The sequence below is a fragment of the Drosophila obscura genome, unplaced genomic scaffold (assembly GCF_018151105.1).
Source record: "Drosophila obscura isolate BZ-5 IFL unplaced genomic scaffold, ASM1815110v1 contig_73, whole genome shotgun sequence".
Lineage (NCBI taxonomy): Eukaryota > Metazoa > Arthropoda > Insecta > Diptera > Drosophilidae > Drosophila > Drosophila obscura.
Genome location: NW_024542865.1, coordinates 488,787 through 508,668, shown reverse-complemented (window position 1 = coordinate 508,668; position 19,882 = coordinate 488,787). Strand labels below are relative to the sequence as shown.

The 19,882-nt window shown below is 40.6% G+C and overlaps 2 protein-coding genes across 2 annotated transcripts in view; one reads left to right on the top strand and one right to left on the bottom strand.

Annotated features, from left to right (window-relative positions):
* Positions 1-376: 376 nt before the first annotated feature.
* LOC111065160 overlaps positions 377-19,882 on the bottom strand; it is a 36,031-nt gene continuing 16,525 nt past the window's right edge. Inside the window, exons 2-4 of the mRNA XM_022353168.2 lie at positions 6,016-6,510; positions 4,117-5,063; positions 377-3,044 (exon numbers count right to left, since the gene is read on the bottom strand). Coding sequence (XP_022208860.2) covers positions 4,880-5,063; positions 6,016-6,485 — 654 coding nt within the window. The 5' untranslated portion in view covers positions 6,486-6,510 and the 3' untranslated portion in view covers positions 377-3,044; positions 4,117-4,879. The remainder of the gene's footprint in view (positions 3,045-4,116; positions 5,064-6,015; positions 6,511-19,882) is intronic.
* LOC111065162 lies at positions 7,193-8,037 on the top strand. Its single transcript, XM_022353169.2, has 2 exons — positions 7,193-7,297; positions 7,352-8,037. Exons 1-2 carry the CDS (start codon positions 7,229-7,231, stop codon positions 7,835-7,837), a joined length of 555 nt encoding a protein of 184 aa, XP_022208861.1. The 5' UTR covers positions 7,193-7,228; the 3' UTR covers positions 7,838-8,037.

Genomic DNA, 19,882 nt, shown 5'->3' with positions numbered 1-19,882 from the left:
TTGAATTGCCTCTAGTGAGCTTCCCACTCCATCCGATTATTGTGGTTGGTAGAAAGAATTGCTATTCAGAGCCAGAGCCTAATATTCCCCTTCTTCCAACCTCAGTAGTTCTCAAACTTGTCGTGCTCTATTTAAGCTGTAAGCTCGGATGTAAAAGCTTCAGCAAAAGCTTAATTATTTTCAAAAGTTTGTGAGTAGCGTTTGAAACAAGCGATAAAGCTGATTTTGTTGTATTCAAACTTTTGATTCATGAGCAAGCTTTCACTTGAAAGCTTAAACCGGTTTCAAACGATAACATGCAAAGCTTTATGTTATATAAAGTTTGTGAGGTTTTAAGCTTCGAATTAATGTTAGACGACTGTTAATTTAAGGAAATCGTTTTCTTTATTTAATTGTGTATGCAGATGATGCCTCAATTGGCGCTCGCTTACGTCTACTATAAGTAATCTTTATAATAATTAAGTTTAGTTTTGTTGGGTATACCATTCTCTGTTCATAGCTGCTTCTCTTGTTCACTTGCTCTTTGCGATTTTTCTTCTTTTATTAGTCATAATATTTGGTACACAATTAAGATAGACAGATACACAAAGATGTGAATTATTACTAAGACAAAACTGACTCTTTTTTCATTTAACGAAAAACAAAAATTCTTTAAAGAGTGCCAACCGTTAGGATCGCAAAGCCTGATTCACATGAGATGTACATACATACATATGTATGCATGCACATATTTATGGACGTTTACCGCAGAAGTGAATAAGCGTCTAATGGAGTCGAAATGATGTTTAATTGATGTTCGACCTGTGTATTCTGGTACAAAATTATGTACATATACCTGGTATTCAACTGATGAGCCTTTACTGGACAATATGATGTAACCTTGAGATTGAATATGTCTGCGGCAGAACCAAAAAAACTAAAGAGATTTTATCTTCAAGCTATTTTTAGCTAAAGTTAAAATGATTCAAATCCATTTTTAAAACCAAACTGTCCGCTGATGTAAAACAGTTGCATGGCTGAAACACAGCTGGAATGTAATACAACTTATCTATGTCTGAATTAAAAGGAAATCAAATCCGATTTAGAGTACAGTTTCTGGAAGGATAATGTACTTTCATAGTAAGTTGAGTTGACTTTGTTCTTCACTCTTCTGTCATCCATTTAATGTAATGTGATGAGAATTATTCAAAAGCGAATCCCTATGGCTGACACCAATTCATTTTCCACATCAGAGAGCTACGGGGAATTTTTTAGTATGTTATAATTTTTGTTACCGACAAATTATCATTTGAGTTTAATCTTCGATTTATGCATATGTTTATGTATACATATATGCGTATTCATGTACATATATATGTATATATGTATATATATATTGCGTATATATTTTTTTGTATATTTCATATTTAAAACTCTTTGTAACATTTAATTAATTTAAACATTGATTGCTCTTGCGTTGTGACAATAATTTACTATATAATCGATTTGTCAATATGTATGTAAACGTATAGTTCATTCAATAAATATATCGTCTTCATCATTTTTGTATTTTATTCTTCCGCCTCACTTTTTCGGTTTCTTTTAATCAACCTTCCTTCTTTCTTGATTGTTGATTATCATTGACTACGTTTAATAATAAAAAAAATTGTCTAGTATTCTTTTTATTCCATATATTTAGATATATATATTTCTTTTTCTTCGTCGTCCAGCGACATTTTTTCATCAAGTCAAATAGGTTAAAGAGACGTAAATGATTTTGGGAATATATTCTTCGCTTCTTTTTTTATGGGGTTTTACTGTTCGGAAGATATTGCCAACATTTTCCTTACTTGTTTATGAACGAAAACCGAAATTCTATTTCCTCTCTTTAGAGAAGCAAATTTCTATGTACAGTCTAGAGCTTATAACGATAAGAGGTACGTTCCATACGAATTTATCTCCGCTAAGACATGCTATGTAAGAAATAACAACACCAAGAATTGTGTAAAATAAAACGCCTCCGCCTTAGCCACTGTGGCATCATTCTGTTCAACTTGCGCTTAGGGCTAAATTCTTTTCTAGGTTGCATTTCGTTTTTTTTTAATATATTTTCTATCCGAATCGAAATTAAGCAGAAAGGTTCCAGAAGCTTTATAAGTTGTTACTTACTATACCCGTACTACAAGAGTTACGCCCCCATAAAGGACGAAAATCTATGGCATCCACAATTTTGAAGATACGAGAAAACGCAAAAGTGACCATATATATCATATTTCCGATGGATCTGGTCCACAGAAGCGCTTCACAACGTTTTCGTTTCTGCTCTTTTCATGGTATTTTGGAGTGTGTTTTAAGCTGGATGGAAATTAGAGGAACGAGAGGAGGAGGGGGACTAAGGCTAGGAATCGTGACTCGAACTAAAGACTGGCTGCGTTGCTGGGCCGGGCAAGCAGCGAGCCAAGTTCAATAATATTAACATTTCCAGAGTAATTGCTGCTTAACCGTGCATACATACATATATTCATCTTAGACTAGAAATTTTTACTATATATTTTATAGTTTTACTTAACGGATTTTTTAAAGTTATGTTTGTGGTTTTCATGTTTGTAGGTACATGGTACATTTGTCAACTCTCTTGAATTTTGATTGCTCTTGTTGATTGAATCAAACGAAGAATATTTGAGGTGGAAAAATTATAAAAGATCAAAAAACACCTGAGGATTTCCACGTTTTGATTGAATTGAATTGGGGTCAATTCCGTAGATTGTATATAGTCTGTGGGCTTGGCTTAGTACTTTTCATTTTCATATTCGTAATTGGTGGTTTTATCCAGGCGATGGTTCACAAATTTACACAACATCAAATAAATGAATAGTTGTTGCTAAATTCTAAGTAAATAAATGTTTGTCTTTCTGGTTTAGGTTTCTCACTACGTTTTTTTACTAATTTATCAATTCCTGAATATACAATATATTGATTTAATTTAATTTTATATCATAAGTTATTGGTTAAATATTTGTTATTTTAGTCCATTATTTTTAGCTTATATGAATTGCTGCGCGAATCTGTGTGTAAATGGATAAATGAAATATTTTTCAGCGTAATTATTTTAAAAAATATGTTATATATATATAACTCAAATTTATACATTATTAAGCCACATAATTACATGGAGTTGGTGAGGAATTATTTATGACATGGACTATTAGTATGACTAAATATACATATGACATGCTGATGAGAAACAGCATTGTGATGTCCAAGAAGGCTCGGGACAGCTAATTGTTTTCCCTAATTGCTTCTCTGAGTGTGTTCGCTTAACAGAGGTTTAAATGTTTTTAGGCCATATCAAAGAGGCATTTCCAGCCTGGCCAACGGCAATGAGCAAAACTGTGCGCTATTTATATTGCACTTTGATTTCTGATAGTTTGCTTTAGGCTGACAAAGCCGCTTGTTGCGTCATGCAAACGTTTCAATTAAAAGCAGCCGACCCCATTAAATTAGCTTTACTGAACAGCAAATTGATCCAGGAGTTGAAGCTGGGGGAGGCTGAACGTGAAATCAGTCAGTGGACGTGGACTAGACATTAAAAACACGCTAGAGTTCGAAACTTTGGCCTCGGCGTTGTCATTGGCATTGTCATTGATGCAGCTGTTTTTGCAGGAAATTACTCATCCGCCACGTGGCAGCCGGAAAAGAAAAAAGTTTAAAGGAATGTGGCCAGTGGATGCTTATAGCCAAGCAGTTAAGCAGTCATGGTGCTTGCTCGCTTGTTGCCGCTGTCGTCCTTGGCCCGATTTCGTAGCCAACCCACCACCCAGTCGTGCATGTCCTTGGGACAAGGTTGCATTTTTTATGTGCAACGTTCCAGCAACGGGTTCATAAAAGGTGTACACAGAACATTGACAATGCATGAAAAAATAAAATAAAATTAGATAATTAAAAAAATAGACATACACCATCGGATTACCGACAGTCCCTTAGAAGAAAAACAAAAACGAACGAACTGCTATTAATAATGGAAAGCATTTAAAAATTACACATACTTAATTTCAAACAAAAATAAAATTGGAGCAACAACAAACATGTCTACGTTTTTTTCACTTATTGCAGTTAATTGCTCGCACCGAAACTCACCTTGATAGATAGTTCATGTCAGTCCATAAATCGCTTTTGTATCGAATGGCTTCAAATTGCTGCTCTTTATTTCGTTTTTAACACTCAAATGGAATGTGTTTTTATTTCAGTTTTAGAGTAGTTTCGGTTAGGGGCTGACGTTTCCATAGTTCCTTTATTTTGGACAGTTTTTAAGCTAAGTCTGCTATAATTCAGGAGTGGCGGAGGATACCTAGACGTGGCACATTGTACAGGTGTTAACCGAAATTGCGGCAATGGGGCTTTTTTCTCATTTTTGTTTTCGTTTTGTGTTTTTACGATTTCTGTCCATTTAAACCTGCTCTCTCTTTCTCTCTCTCTTTCTCTCGTTTTCTCTCTGTCTAGTACACTCTTTTTTCTATTTAACTGCAGTTTTTCATTTTGGAACTTTTTTCACCAGTTTTTCTTTTTGGGTTTGACCGGTTTTCGCGGTTTGTTTGCTCGCATGATGCGCCAGCCACGAAAACCAATTTCCCAGAGAAAGAAGAAGACCGCACAGAAATACAGCTTGTGTGGGATGGAGAGAGAGAGAGAGAAGGAATACCAGAAATGTTAATGAAGGTCCAGTTCGAGTAGCAGAGTTCCAGAATGTTCATTCGTGTGTTTGTTTGTTTGTCCTTGTGTGTTTATATTGCTCAGTGTCCGACCATCCAACCATCCCACCCTACCACTCTCCATATCGCCCTGGTATCTGCGTCCGTGTCCGTGTCTGTTTCCGTGTCCGCGTCCGCTGTCCGTTGGCCGCTTATGTCTGCACGGGAACATTGCTGTCAGCCTCCTGGAGTACCGGCGCAGTCCATACTCCACTACCGCTGCGCGTCTTCCGCTGCTGAACAATCCCGTCCATTATATCCAGCTGCAAGTTGTGTACGCTGCCGCGGTGATCAGTCAAAGGGGGCCCGGCGATGACGCTTCCCCGGCGACTGCCACTGCAAAGCAAGACAAATATGTAATAAATATAATGAAAAAATGGCAAATTGTCCGTCCACATAAATTTATGTTATTTAAAGTTATTTAGTGTTTACATTAGAAATGAGAAATAAGAAATGGCGCTGTTTTTCTCAGTGTATGGAGAGAGAGACTTAGAGTTAGAGGCTGTTGGCTGGTGGCTGGTGGGTCTGCGGTTATCACTTTAGCATAAATTACAAAATTATACCCACCCGCTTTTCCCACTTTTTCGCTTTCGTCGTGCACTTTGTTTCTATGGCCATCTGTACAGGGGTTCGTAAAGTGCGTTGAGCGTTTAATGGACACGTGACACGGAAAAATTTTCCGGTCAAGTGGCGCAGAGGGCTGCAATTTAAATGCCCACCACGGGCAGGCAGAATTCGTACAAAGTCAAGTCGCAAGGTTAGAAGTCGAATTGTGAGTTATCTTAAACAGCGGAAGTACCAACTACAACCAAATGGAATTTTACTGACATTTCGGTGAATTCATTTCCAAATCGACTGCTGGATCATAATTTGGATTGTAATTTCATTTGGCACTGGTCAGGCCCACTTTATGATATTGTCAATATGCCTGCAGCAACTCCACCTTTCTTACCACTGGCTTCTACCCTTACTGAGCATCCCCTTCCATGCATGCAGATAGCAGCCCCATTAGGGTAGTGTACCAGCATTTTGCTGTCACAGCACAAGAGCTTCAAAACAGCCGGCAGCAGAATTCAATTAGGCCAGGAACATGGAGCCAAAAACCCCAAAGCCAGAGCAGAAGAGAAAGAGACGAGGGGGATAGATAGAGAGGTAGCACAAAAAATTGCGGAAGCTGTGGTCTCGTGTCCATTGCCGGCTGGGTCGTCCCCTGCTGCGCTTGATCCCTGAATTACGCTCGCTAATGGGTCCTGGCCTTCCAATTTAGCTGACCAAATGGTAAAATTACCTGATCGAAGCACCGGAAATGGATTCGCGACGATTGCGTCCAAAGAGCGTCGGGGGCACGGCCGAGATTGTGACCACCGAGTGACGCCGCCCTCCGGCCGCGGGATTTGCCTTCTGCGAGAGCGTTGCCAAAAATTCCACCTCCTTGGGACTAAGGCCACCGGTCTCGCCGCCCACCTCTGACAGCCGACGCACCTGGCTGGCCGTGATCCCTTCGGTTATCTGCAACGATGGCAGCGAATGCTTGCGGCGCTGCTGCATGTCAGGGAAGGGGCATAGCAGATACGGATTCACCGGCGAGTCCGGATCAGAGTCGTCGCTATTCGTCCGCCTGGTGGTGGCGCCCGGATCGCAGCCGCCAGCGGCGCCATCCAAATCGTCGCCATCTTCGGGTGCATGCGACTCCTCGACGACAATTAGCGGCTCCTGGGTGCTGAGGTTGAAGACAGGCGTGAATGAGGATCGACGCATCTTGAACTAGGCTGCTCTTACAAATCTGCAGCGAGAGAAGACAAGAAGCAGTTGTATAATTGATTAATTTTAATTCGGTAAAGGCGTTAAGGTTGGTTTAAATAAAAACTATTTAAAAAAAGGGCACAAGCTTAATTGCATTGGCAATGGTGTCAAATCCAATCGGAAAATAGATGATTTTTAATTGTGGTCGCCTGGTCGCCTGGTCGCCATAGGTGTATTAGAGATTCAACTATTGTCAAACGGAAGTTGAAACAAATCGAATGATTAAATAAGAATTCATAATTTTTGAGAGATGTTAAACTTGTCCATCGTATAGTGCAATCCATGAGCCGGCACAACATAAAATTGAAAACCGATTGTTTATCTTATCAGCATCTTTGTTAAATTAAAATGAATACTAATTTAATATTTCATATGCGTAGCTTTGGAGTAAATACAAAAATCTAAAGGGAAGGCACTATTACAGCCATTGGATAGCTTAAAACCCTCTGATCGCGACCACACTAATCAGTTACTTGCGAATTCAAATTCAAATTAAATAAACTATATTAAATTAATTGTCACAGTATCATTGCTTGTAAACATCATTCGGCTGGCCGCGGACAAGCCATGAACACGACACAGCCATCGCATGATCTGCGAGAAGTTTAAAAAGTATAAATTGGACTGGAACTGGAATTCAGTACGAACACAGTTTAGGAAAATTTATCAGAGGTACAACCATAGCCACAGTCATAGCCATGTACTGCACAGGCTTCACTCTATTGACTGTCAGCATTTCGCTGGCGGCGTCGCTGAACACCAAGGCGGTAAGTTCCAGGGAACTAATCGCAAAACTGTTGATCACAAAATCAGTATTGTAGAAGTCGTGGACCTACACGCTTCATGAAACCAGCTGTCGAAGCAACAACGAGAACATCGTCAAGCTCGACACGCGCATCGAACGCATGGGGCGTAGCGACTTTGGCTTGAGTGGATCGTTGGCTATTTCAGTGCCGGTGCCCCAAGACCTGGAGGTGGAAGTTCTTTGCTTTCGAAGCACGGATGGGGGCGCCAACTATAAGCTGCAGCCGTATTCGCTGCCACGCCAGGGAATCTATGAGGCCATGAACAGCTTCTACAAGGATATGATCATGGAAAGTGCCGCCAACTGCTCGAATTTCCCCCAGTTCACCGAAAAACTTAAGGTGATCGAGGCGCAGACATTCAAATACGAAAAGTGCCAGGTTAGTACCGATGGATTTCCCCAGTACGTGCCCGATGGCTGGTACAAGCTGAACTTTGTCACATATGGCATGGTCGAAATCGTTTGGGAACTAATCCTTACCATTGAAAAGAAGCCCTTCTAGATTCTGATCTCTTAATCTTTGAAGACTACAATGAGCTTTTTAAATTTAAACTAAATTAGGAAACAGTTTTTTTTTGTTTTGTTAATATTACAGAATCTTTCAGAAGTCCAAGTTTAGTTTTTTCGAACGGCTTTGTACAGTATCTTATGAGATGAACTTAATAAAGATTCTAGATAAATGCTATTTCCCCCGAATGATGTTCAGTACAAAGGTGTCTGTTAGACCTTTGTACTGAACACATCGTCATAAACCATAAAATTTCATAAACCAAAAAATACAAAAGAATTGTTAATGAAAGTCCCAAGGTGCCAGAGTTAACCTGTCTCTTTATTTGTTTTCATTTCCCTTTCACGTTTTTATTAGTCCTTGCTCATTATTTCGTTTATTTAGCTACGTTTCAGATAGAAATTACGAGCCAAAGCGACTGTCCTGTGGGACAGGAAAAACATACAAAAAACACCCCTAAACTCTATAAAAATGGCTCAATTAACTCAATTGAATTCAAAATGAAAACCAAAAATGTGTAAAATGTGTTTAAAAAAACCCTTTCTAGGTTGCAAAACAATAGCGAGAGTTTCCCCTCCACCAAGGAGGCTTGTAAAAATACCTATTGGGTTGGATTATGGTTATTGAGCTGGCGCGTCAACAGTAGTGAAATGTGCCGAAAATGTAAATGAAATTGTTATTAAGCATTAGGCACATCAAAATCACAAAAGGGAAACGATTTTTGTTTCGTTCTTTCCTTTTGGCCCTTAAAGATTTCCTTTCTTTTTTTTTTGTTCTGTTCGTGACTGTGTGGGCAAGATGACACCATAATAATGAGAGAGAATTTCGATCTAGAGATGAGAGCGTGAAAATCGGGAAATAATTCGTCCCGACTTTTCTCTCGCAGCTGTTTGTCTCTCGCCCATTAAATTGTTCTTCCAAGTATAGCAGTTCCTTCGAATTCGTTTCGGCATGTCCGTATGTCTGTTCGGCCGTTAGTCCGTCAGTCCATCCAAGCAAACCGAATCGTGTAACCCCACGTTACCGTCTCTAGGAAAATTCACTGACTTCACTGGCGCCAGGGAGCTGGCTGGCAATTGGCTTGACGCCCACCCACACGCACAAAATATGCATGTACATATATGTGAGTGTGTAATTTAGTAGTCTACAGTGTGCACACGTGTGTGTAAGTATAAGTGTGTGTATGTCTTTTGTGTAAGGGCGAGTGTGACTTTGTCCAATGCCAAAAATGCCAATACTGAGCGTCTATTAATAGCCTCCGAAGGCGATTTGCTACGATTTATGATCTATGATCTGCACATCGGTCTGCATCTACCCAACACCCACTTTATCAAAGCGTAGGGAGATTGTAGTTAGCCAAAAATCCAAAGTTCCCTCCGACACACACATTCCAACCCACAGCATACTTGGCTATCTCGAGTCCGATATTGATGCTGATCAAGAATATATACACTTTATGGGGCCGGAAATGGTTCCGTTTCCTTCTCTGCGCTGCACACATCCACTTCCACCACAAATACAATATACCCCTTAGCTCTTCGAGTACGGGTATAAAAAGTGGCATGGAAAAAGCTCCTTATTTAAATTTCTCTTTGGTTGTTCCCGCGATGAAAATGAAAATTGACAAGCTCCAACAATGTTCCGTGGAGCTGCGTGCTCTTCCTTTCCTTTCTCTGTTATTCTCTTTCTCTGTGTGAGAGCTTTTGCTCACAGGAGCAGGAAGAGACGGAAAAATAGGGGTTAGGGGAGAGCTGCTGCTGTAACCTCTGGGCAAACATTCCAAACGTAATATTTTGTAATACTCGTCCTGTGAGCTGACAGATGGAGACAGAGAGAAAGCAAACAAAGTGGAAGAGAGCTAGAGAGAGAACAGTTGAACAGCTGAATTTGAGCAGGAATCGACCGCTTCCACTCTGGATACGGGCACCTCATTGAATAGATGAATTATTAATAGCTGAATTATAAATCCAATACGGGGAATAACCACTGATGAAACAATTTTACTAAGCAGATGCTTTACGCGATCTTTGGGTTTACCACTAACCAAACCGTAGTTTCTACTTATGTTAGTTGTTAGGCCCGTAAGGTTTTTGCTATCGTTCAAATTCCATCGGACTATTTAGGGACCATTTCCCCTTCGAAGCGCCCTTCCTCCCACCTTTCTCGCCACTTTGGGGCCACTTGAAACCGAACTTAAAGAACGGATTTATTAAGTATTTAAATAACATTAAAAATACGGACAAAGCCCAAAAAATACAGATTCCAATGCCAATTCTCAATGAGGGAGGCCCTTCGACATTTTTGTGTTTCGTGTGTTCGATACGGTTCGTGGGGTGCATGAGGGACAGACAGGTGGGGAAGGTAGGCAGTCAATTTGAGGACCACTCAAACATTCAAATTTGATTTACCAGTGAAATACGAGAGAAGCGCCCCAGCGACGCCATCGGATTGTAAACGCAATCGACTTCAAAATTTTTTAATTATAAAAGAACAGCAACCAGCAATGGGACTAGGAGTAGGACTGTGCCTGTGTCTATCTCTGTGCCTGTGCCTGTGATGGGGATTGTAACATTCAATGCGAAACCCCCAATGGACGAGCGGGGATACTCGGAGATACTGTGATACGGTCAATCAGACTCAAAACACCACCAGACAGACCAGACCACCAGCAAAACAAACCAGACCCCCAATTCCCATCATCCCCGGATGGTCCCTGCCGTTTTCAACCCCCAAAGTTTGCCTATGTTTATAAATATGGCAGAAAATTCTGTCGGTCTGCCAGAGCGTATTTTAATTTAAATTTATTTGAATTATTAAGCGGATTTTCAACGGACGAACGAGCGAAAAAATAATTACATTGACAAATATTTATGAATCGACTGTTGGACTCAAGCGGGTGGTGCGAATACAACTCTAAGGAATTGCACCGATTTTAGAGCAAGTTCAGGGAACGACTGGTCATCAATTAATAGCATATGTTTTTGGGAAAACTAACCAGAATTAAACCAGAATTAAGATGTGTACACTGTACTCATTAAATCGGCTATGCTGAGAATGGGCGGTGATATATGAAAGCATTGTATAGCTTCCTATGCGTTCCTATCCGTTCCTTTCCTGTCGAGACCGTCATTGAATTTGGATTTACAGCTACCGAAACAAATTCATGGCCCGTTTATATTGCTTATATCCAGACATTATTCTTTTCCATGTACATATATACTTGTATTTAGACGCATGCTGTGTTCGTGTGTGCCATTTATATCAATCAAGACAACAATGTGATTCCTGCATGAATGGTTGGTCATTTATCGTTTTGACTCTGATTTATCCACCTCCCTGGCTTTGACTGGAGCCTCTCCAGCACAGTTCGATGTCAACTGATTTTGGCTGAACCGGTTCTTGCTTCACATGTCTGGTTAATTATTGCGACTGATGTCTTGATGACTTCGTAGAATAGTCTCCATTGGCAAGGCATTTATCACATTGGTTATTGGTCGAGCAAAGGACTCGATATAATTGGGCAATAAAAAATTTAGCAAATAAACAAACAATGCATAAATAATAAATTAAATAAATAATAAATAAATGCCGTATGAATCCACGGCAACAATGCAATTCATTATTACTGGATGGCCATTCTCGCACTGTTCAGTAACCAGCATATTTTTCCGAATGGATGAGATAAGAGCATTAAAATTGTGAACCTTGATGGCTCATTTAACGGTGCACTATCAAGAAAGTTTAACTTTGAGAGTGTACTTTAAAGCTTCGATGCAGACTTAATACTGAAAACTTTTAAGCGAAGTATTTTCTTTCATAGAAAATATCATGATTCCAACTTGATGTGAAAGCCACCCATACAAGCATCTAAGGGGTAATTCGATTTCAGTGAGGCTAAACCTCCGTCAAGTGCGGAAGTGGTAACTTGACTTGATGAGATGCTCTCCCTCCCGCTGACTTCACTTTGGCCTCTGCTCTGCCTGCTAATAAACGATTGCGCAATGATTTTGCGGAATTCTCTGCACGTGGTTACGCTGCAAATGATTCGGAGACTCTGATGTCCTATAATAAATAAATAAATAGGATGTATGCCATGCATATGCTTAATACTGAGTGGGATCTGAAACGAATCAATACAATGGCCGAAAATTCAATTAAATTTCCATTTTCCTTTTAATCCAATTGGCAGAAAATAATTGAAGCTGATGGAAAATAGTTAGCGAGAAAAAACAAAAGAAGGCAGACTCAACGAGGTCGCCCCTCGAACAAAGGATCTGGAAGCTGCTCTGTTGGACTATTTGGAGTGTCTGCAGTTTTCCAATTTAAGGCAAACAACGGCATAATTAAGGGCAACAAGCAAAACTGCACACGGCATTGGGATTGGCTGATGGCACTGGCATTGGCATTGGGACAAGAAAGAGATAAACGAAAAACTTTTAGAACCCAAAAACTTGCAGAGCCAAAGTTGTTTTATCCTTCCCTGTCCCTGGCGTTCATCCACTCCTGTCAAAGTCATTGTAAAGCCTCGAGAGTTCTTGGTCTCAGAACTCATTATAAGGGGGTTGTACAGGGAAAACTTTCCGTCTAATCCATGATTAAATGCTGAGTACATCCCAGTCGCATACATTATCTCTCACTCTCTTTCTGAAGCATCGGATTGTCTGCTCCTCCTTGACTTGTCAGCCGAAAGTTACTATATTCTCGCTCCTATCCAGTGCACCATCGTGGCCTAGTTGGCCCTCTCAATGTTCTGCACTTCCGGCTGAGCCAATGTTGAGCAGATTACATAGAAGAGCAGTTACTACTAGAAATCCCTATTTAATATGCTTATAGAAGACAACCGAAAAATAAAAGCTAATTCTGCGACAGCTGCATTAATTAGCTTTTACCAAAACCAAACTATTAAATGTCCAAAGTAAAGGCCAATGTCAATAAATGTAAGTAGGGCGGAGGAGCCCAAAAATAATAATTCCTAACGTTCAGAATCTTCTGTTCTTCCGCTCTCCTTCACATCAAATAAACTGAAATGAATTTTTTTCATCTATTTCAAATTTACTTGACTTAAACTCATTTAATGATAAATACTTTGATGATGGGATTCATTAAATGATGAAGGAGGGGACAACCTTTAACCCAATCGGGTGATTTCTCGTTTCCATATCCATTTATTTGTTTGATTCCGTTTCAGTTTTCATTTCGTTTCGGTCTCTCATTCTATGTGCTCCGGTTTCTTACTTTTTTATGGGCCCATTGCCCATTTACAATTTGGCTTTGAAAGTGCTGCCTCAGGCACGAGCCTCTTTGGAGTAAATCAAATGGTTGTCGTAAATGTCGGCTCTTTGGCTCCATCCGTGTCCCTGTCCGGGCCCCAGTCCTGATCCCGGCCTGTACTCTTCTTTATATCCTATTTTGTTTATCTTAATTTACCTAATACGAGTTCTTTTTATGCTGTGCGAATCGACTCGATGGTAAACTGACATACGGATAAAACGAATGTCCCCTCATAAAAATTGATCAAGCTTTTCCCCAGCTTTCCTTTTTATTTTTGGGCTTTTTTTTCGTTAAATACATTTTTGAAAAATGTCCGTTAATTTGTGCCCAAGAAGTGTTCATCAAAACAAATTTTTTTCGTTGGTTCCCATTCTTTACCTTATTGATTTTCCCGCTGAAGTGTCGCCAAAGTGAGGGAGGTACCGCAGACTAATCCCAGCCAGTCCATAGAGATGTACACACACACACACACACACATATATATATACATACATATATATGTATAATATGTATATGGCTGTATGAATCAATGAAGGCAGGAGGAAAAGGCCGCCAGCCATCTGCTGTGGGCTGTGGGGTATCCACGTTTTCAACATCGAGCTCTCCTACCTACGCTTCTTCCCCTGTCAGACTGATTTTGAAATGCCTCCCCATTTCATCACAATCGCTATCGCTTCATTCTTTTTTTGCCCTCTAAGCTGATTTTAATTTTGGGGATAGGAGCGGATGAGATGGCTCACGACGAGTGCCTTTGAATTGGTTTTTAGTTCTAGTATTCATCAAAATAAAGACTCCAAAATAAAGGTACTCTTATACATACATATATGTATGTACGTGTATGTACATATGTATATGAGAATTGACCAATTAAAGCACGCTCTAGGTATTTTTTTATGGTACTCATAACCTCTGGCTATTCATATTTACATTCCATAAATTTATATCTAATCTCTCACTTACTGTACTCTAAACGTATACCAGAATCTCATCTTTTAACTGTAAATATATCCGGCAGATGGAAGCTCACATTTCCAGCACCTTTCTAATCTGGAATTTAGTCACAGCTTTTGAGTCGAAAACATAGCGTATACTTAATGGCCAATTAGTCCTTGGACCCAAATGGGTAGCCTACTTTTTCATGAATTTGGGCGCATATAATTCTCTCTCTCGCTGTCCCGATCTGCCCCAACCCCCACCCTTTGTCTCACCATTCCTCACCGTTCCCCTGGCCATTTTCCCTATAAGCCTTTGACGCCGCCCTTGTGGAATGAGAATGTGGACAAGGGAGAAACACTGGGATAAGGCCAGAATCATTCAAGGGCAGAAAGCAGCAAAGGTTTTTCCCAGAAGCTACCGCTGCGCAGCTTCAGTTCAGCTTCAGCCTCAGCCAACGTCGCTGTTGCCGTCGACGGGACGTCGTTATCCCTAATGCTTGATGGCTTGAATAAAAGCTTAATAAATATTGTGCGCGCCCAGGACGACAAGGAACGAGGACATCTCCTTGGCTTCTTCATGCTGTTGCTGTCCTCGTCAGTTGACGACCCAAAAACCCTCAAATACCCTTCCAAAGGCGAGTTTCTTCATAAAACAGTGTCAGTGGGATAGCAATGAGTATGGTATGATATGGTAGATATTCTGTAAAGTACGCAGGTTTCCCTGCATTTTTATTCTCCATATATTTAAGCAATATCTATGCTTTGATTTATGTATTCTCAAAGTATCTTCTCTGCTTCTAATGCGCCGCCACGTCCAACTAATTGTCTCCTTTGGAAGGGTATGCAAATAAATTCGCTGCCATTTGCCTCTGCAGCAGCGCCAAGATGTCATGCGTGTGGTGGTGTGCCTGTATGCGTGTGCATATTGGTATGCGTGTGTTCATGCGACGGTAAACATTTAGACGAAGAACAACATTTTTTTTGTCATTTGTCTTAAAGCCACAAAAGGAAAAGGTAGGCAGGGAAAGGGACATTGACTTTGCTCACTCTTTCAGGTATTCCCATAAAGGTGGCAAAGAGTGGCGGGGCTGGTGGGAGCTGGTGGGGAAACTCTATTTCAGCTGTTGACTCTTAAAGCTTTTTTAGCAGCCTGAAAGCTTAGAAACTGCTGAATTTCGTCAAAATTTAATATATTTTGCTTGGGAATTCACTTGAGGAGTTCAATAAAAAACAGAGGTGTGGTAAAGCTCTCTTGGGCGGAACTTGGCGCTTTCACCTATTTTTCAAAGCATTTACGAGATGTCTGTGCAACAAAAAGGATTGAAAGGGAACATTGACAAAGTTAATGAGATGTCAAAAAATCTGTACCATATCGTTGGTAACGTTTGACGAACGTTACAGCAGACATGGGTATATACATACATACATACATATGTATGTAAAAGCATTCCTTTGACAGAATTTGTTATATTCGTAGCTTTCTGAATTCCAGGGACACCGAAACTCTGTCCAGGTGAATAATTTTCAAACGCTTTTACAATTGGCAACCATCTGGTAGACACTTTAATCTGTCTCGCCATTAAGTGGGGGCCATTCGCAGGCTCTCGGAGAACTTCCCCCGTCGCGACGGGCATATCCCCCAAGTGGACACCAAATTCATCATGCCCTCAGAGCATTCGCCTGTGGGAGCACTCAAGTGGATGCCTTTATTTTATTTCTTTGGTTTTTCCCACAATGCCGCACCGATTGCTCCCCACACACATTCAACGCCCTTAACGCCGTGTCTATTTGTTGTCTAGTGTAAGCCATTTTCTACTCTGCACCGAAATTCGATAATTGCGGCTTTATGAAGCCATAAATTAGATGAACGAGATGGGCAGTGGTTTCCCGGTCATGTGGATCCTCCTGGTTGTAGAAAAGTTTTTGCTGAGCATCAAAGAGCTCACTTACACTCACACTCCTGCTAATTTCTTTGAAAAGTGAAGAAGAAAAATACATGAAAATTGTGTAATTTTGGCAAATTAATTTTCATGCTTTTTGATAACTTTCGTAACGGATGAGCGAACAGGAGAAACCCACGGGGAAAATAAGATACAAAATCAAGAGAAAAACTTTGCCAATAAGCCAACCTGCGGTGACAAATTTTTATGTAAATTTTCTTATGCAAATCAAGTGGCAAAACAATTGACAAAGTTTGTCTAAGACATGGAAAAAAAAGGAATATTCTTTTCTTTTGTTTTGGATGGAGAAAGGGGGGAAAACAAAGAAAGCCCATTGAAACAGCAGCGAACAGTAAAATGGGCCGGGTGATGAAAAATCAACAAGAATATAAATATGCAAATGAAAAGGCAACGCAGATGTTCAATCAACAGTTGACTGGACTCTTCTTCGTGGATATTTGCGATCACAACATTGCTACATACATATGTACATGTATACATATATTTATTTTAGTAGTTATGTACATGGTTTATACAGCAGCTATTGGTGGGAAATTTTCACAAAAGATATATAATATATTTAATTCAATTATTGCTTTTTTAAATATTGATTAAACTTTTGCTTTGGAAAGTCAAATGATTCCAGGCCAATACTGCTTTTCCGTCCGTTTTGGTTTTCTTTCGAACTTTCGGCCCACTCTAATGTATGTATGTACATATATGAGCATATGCATAGGTGTATAATGTGTATTTCTTAGATTTTCTTTAATTGGTTTAAATTACTAGAATATTAAAAAGTGTTTGTACTATTTATGTTTCTATTATCCCTCCACACAATCCTTGAAACCGTCGCCGCTGGGCAGACATGGCCATGGGCCATCGAACAGCAACGAGAACGGGAATGCAATGGAAAATGTAAAAGCGGAAAACTTTCCTGCATATTACATTCCTCTCATTCCAGTTTGCCTTTTGTTGTGCTCAGTTGCCTTTTGCGTTCGCTGTATTGTTCTTCTTTGTTCCACGTACTTTTGCTTCTCTTGCTTCTGCTTTTCCGCCTGCTGGGCAATCAGTTTATGCTGTTGACAGTTCAATTTTAAAAAATATACATGCGAATGAAGAGCAGAACTTTGTTTTCCAGAGTTTTAACTAACAAAAAATTAAAACTATGGCACACCGCGAGCGGAAATAGAAAGCGGGAGGACAGAGAACATTATTTTCCTCGCAGGTGAGCTACAATTATAGAAGCATTCAACCAGTGGCTGCCAGGACACAAAAGGAGAGGAGGAGAGCAGAACGATGTGATGCCTGGCTTGCCAGATCCTTAAGCTGATTGTTATTAACTTCATATGTATATTGTAGCTTAGAGTTTTGCGGCTTACTTGTTATCTGTTATACCACAATAAACCATAGTTTAATACACCTCAACAATCGTCGACTTTTCTTAAACCAAATCGCAAGACAACGCCGCTGAAAAAGCCCAGTAGCTCAGCCGTATGCCTGTACACTTATTACTTGACCGTAGCTGTATTGTATGTGTTCCTTCTGTGCGTTTGCGTGTGCGTGTTCATACGTATATGCTCTTGTAGTAGTAGTTAAGCAATGCTCATGCGGGCATCCGTGTGCAAGTGTGTATTCCGTGACATTTCACAGCTTCAAGGCCCACTGCCAGTATCGCGGCCTTGCCTCTCCACGCACTTGTTTTCATTACATTTTTACAGACGGCAGCAGGTGAAAGAGGGTGAAAGAGACTAAGGGCGAGAGGCACCTAAAAAATTGTTGGCACATTAAAATGCACATAAAAATCATTAACCCAAAGATGTTGACAGCAGGACGAGAGTACGGAACAGAATGGGACGGAATGGGACGGAATGGGGCAGCACAGAACAAGACAAGAGGCAGCCCTGTTGACTGGCAATTGTGTTAATGGAGCGCTCCCTTGTGGCACCGCCTCTGACTGTTCCCATGTTTATTTTGGCATTACAGATAACTTAATAATTTCACCTACTTAATGTGCAGTTGTCTCAAGAAACATTAAGAGGTACGCAGCGCAGTTAACAAATAGTACGATTATCCACGGTACTGCATTACCATTAAAGTGGTGAGCTTATCTGGATTTATTGTGTTTTTGTTAGTTTATAACAAATTCGCTCAATCTGTGATGAATGCCTTACCTTGTATTGTGTATGCCTTCACTGCAGCTCTCTATCTATCTATCTCTCTCTCTCTCTCTCTCTCTATCTCTCTGGCCGCTTGCCGTCTCTTCAACAGGTAGCGCTTGGCATGGTCTGGCTCCCCCAATATCCCTCTTTCTGACAGGTATGGATTGTTTTTTGTGTGTGTGTATGTTGCAGTTTCTTTCGCCACAAAATTAAATTACAGTTATTCGAGCTTCTGCTTCTGTAGATTTGTATGTGTGGCTGTGTGTGTGTGTTGAGTAAATCAAAAAAGGTTAATTTGCAATTATGTTTCCTTTCCATTGTGTGCTGTGTGCGTGAGTTGTTGAGTGCACTCTCGCTGTCCGCCCTCTGGGCAGACACTTGAGAGCAGGTGGCCATTTGGGCTCTCGCTTTTTCTCACACTCTTTTCCCCTTCCCCATTTTTATCTGTTTCCCCCCTCCGTCTTGGGACGGTCTGTCTGCTTTTTCTCTTTGCCAATTTCAAAAGCATACTTTAGCCCCTCTGACAAATCATCGCAGGAAATGGGGAAATGGGTGGTGGAAGTGAGGGAAACGAAATGAGTCAACGAATAACAAAACTTGGCGTCTGTTGTCTGCCATTAAATAAATTTCACTTAATATTATAGTTGTTCTTGCTCTTCGCATTGTTGTACTTTTGCTTATTGTTCTTCTTTATGTTGTATCTCAATTGTTCTTGGGACATTTCGTAATCATAAAAGTGAAGAAGTTTAGGCACGAATAACTTTTAAGCGTTTGAGTTACTGTACCGGTACCCGGCCACCCGCCGGCCAAACCTCCTTGGGCTACTCTGCAATCCACAGAGTCGCAAGACAGAAGTTCAGTGTTCCAGATCCAACTGCAACATCAGCAAAATTTGGTCGGATGCGTACCAGACACCGATTCAGCGTGTGTTCCGTGTTCCATACAGATAATTATAAGCTCAGAAGAAGGTTTTCAATTGTAATAAACTTCAGTCGAAAGATTGATCTAAAGCCAACAAGACGTGTCATCATTTAAATACCCAAGAGAAAACACTTCACAGACGCAATCCCTACCACAACTTAACATAACTCTTGCGGCATACCCTAGCTGTGATTCGGGACAGAACAGTTATGAGGCGTCAGAGATGTTACGGTGCATATTAGTCCGCCAAGGACTGGATAGTCGTTAAACTCGAATACTTTGTCAGAGTATCATCATTGGTGGTTGAATGAGACTTCAGCTTTCCCTGGCCGTCCTTCAAGTTGTTTTTCCTGGGCTCTATTGTTTATCTGCTGGGATGAAATGGTTGTTGTGGATGATGGGGGATGATGAGTTGTTTTGCGGCAGCGTGCTGGCTGTGCAGAATAACATTCCCTCACGTTGCCTTTTTGCTGGACTTTGAGACGTTCTCCCGTTGCAGAATGACAACAAAATAAGTTGGGTATCCTGCCAGAATGATATTTGTTTTAGTGGTGCGAGCGAAATGAATTTGACACGCGTTAATTAAGTGGCCCCAGCCTTGGTCGGCAGCAGCAGCAGCAGCAGCAGCAGCAGCAGCAGCAGCAGAACATTCGTTTTGGTCGCTGGTCCCCAGTCTGAAAATCAATTTGACGCAGCTGCTCCTGAGCCTGAGCTGCCCCCAAAGCTTTGAAAAGTATGCAAATTAAATGAACGAGGGCTGGGGAGGAACGGTCCCTCGTGCCTCTGTATAAAGGTCCCTCGACAGGCATAAAC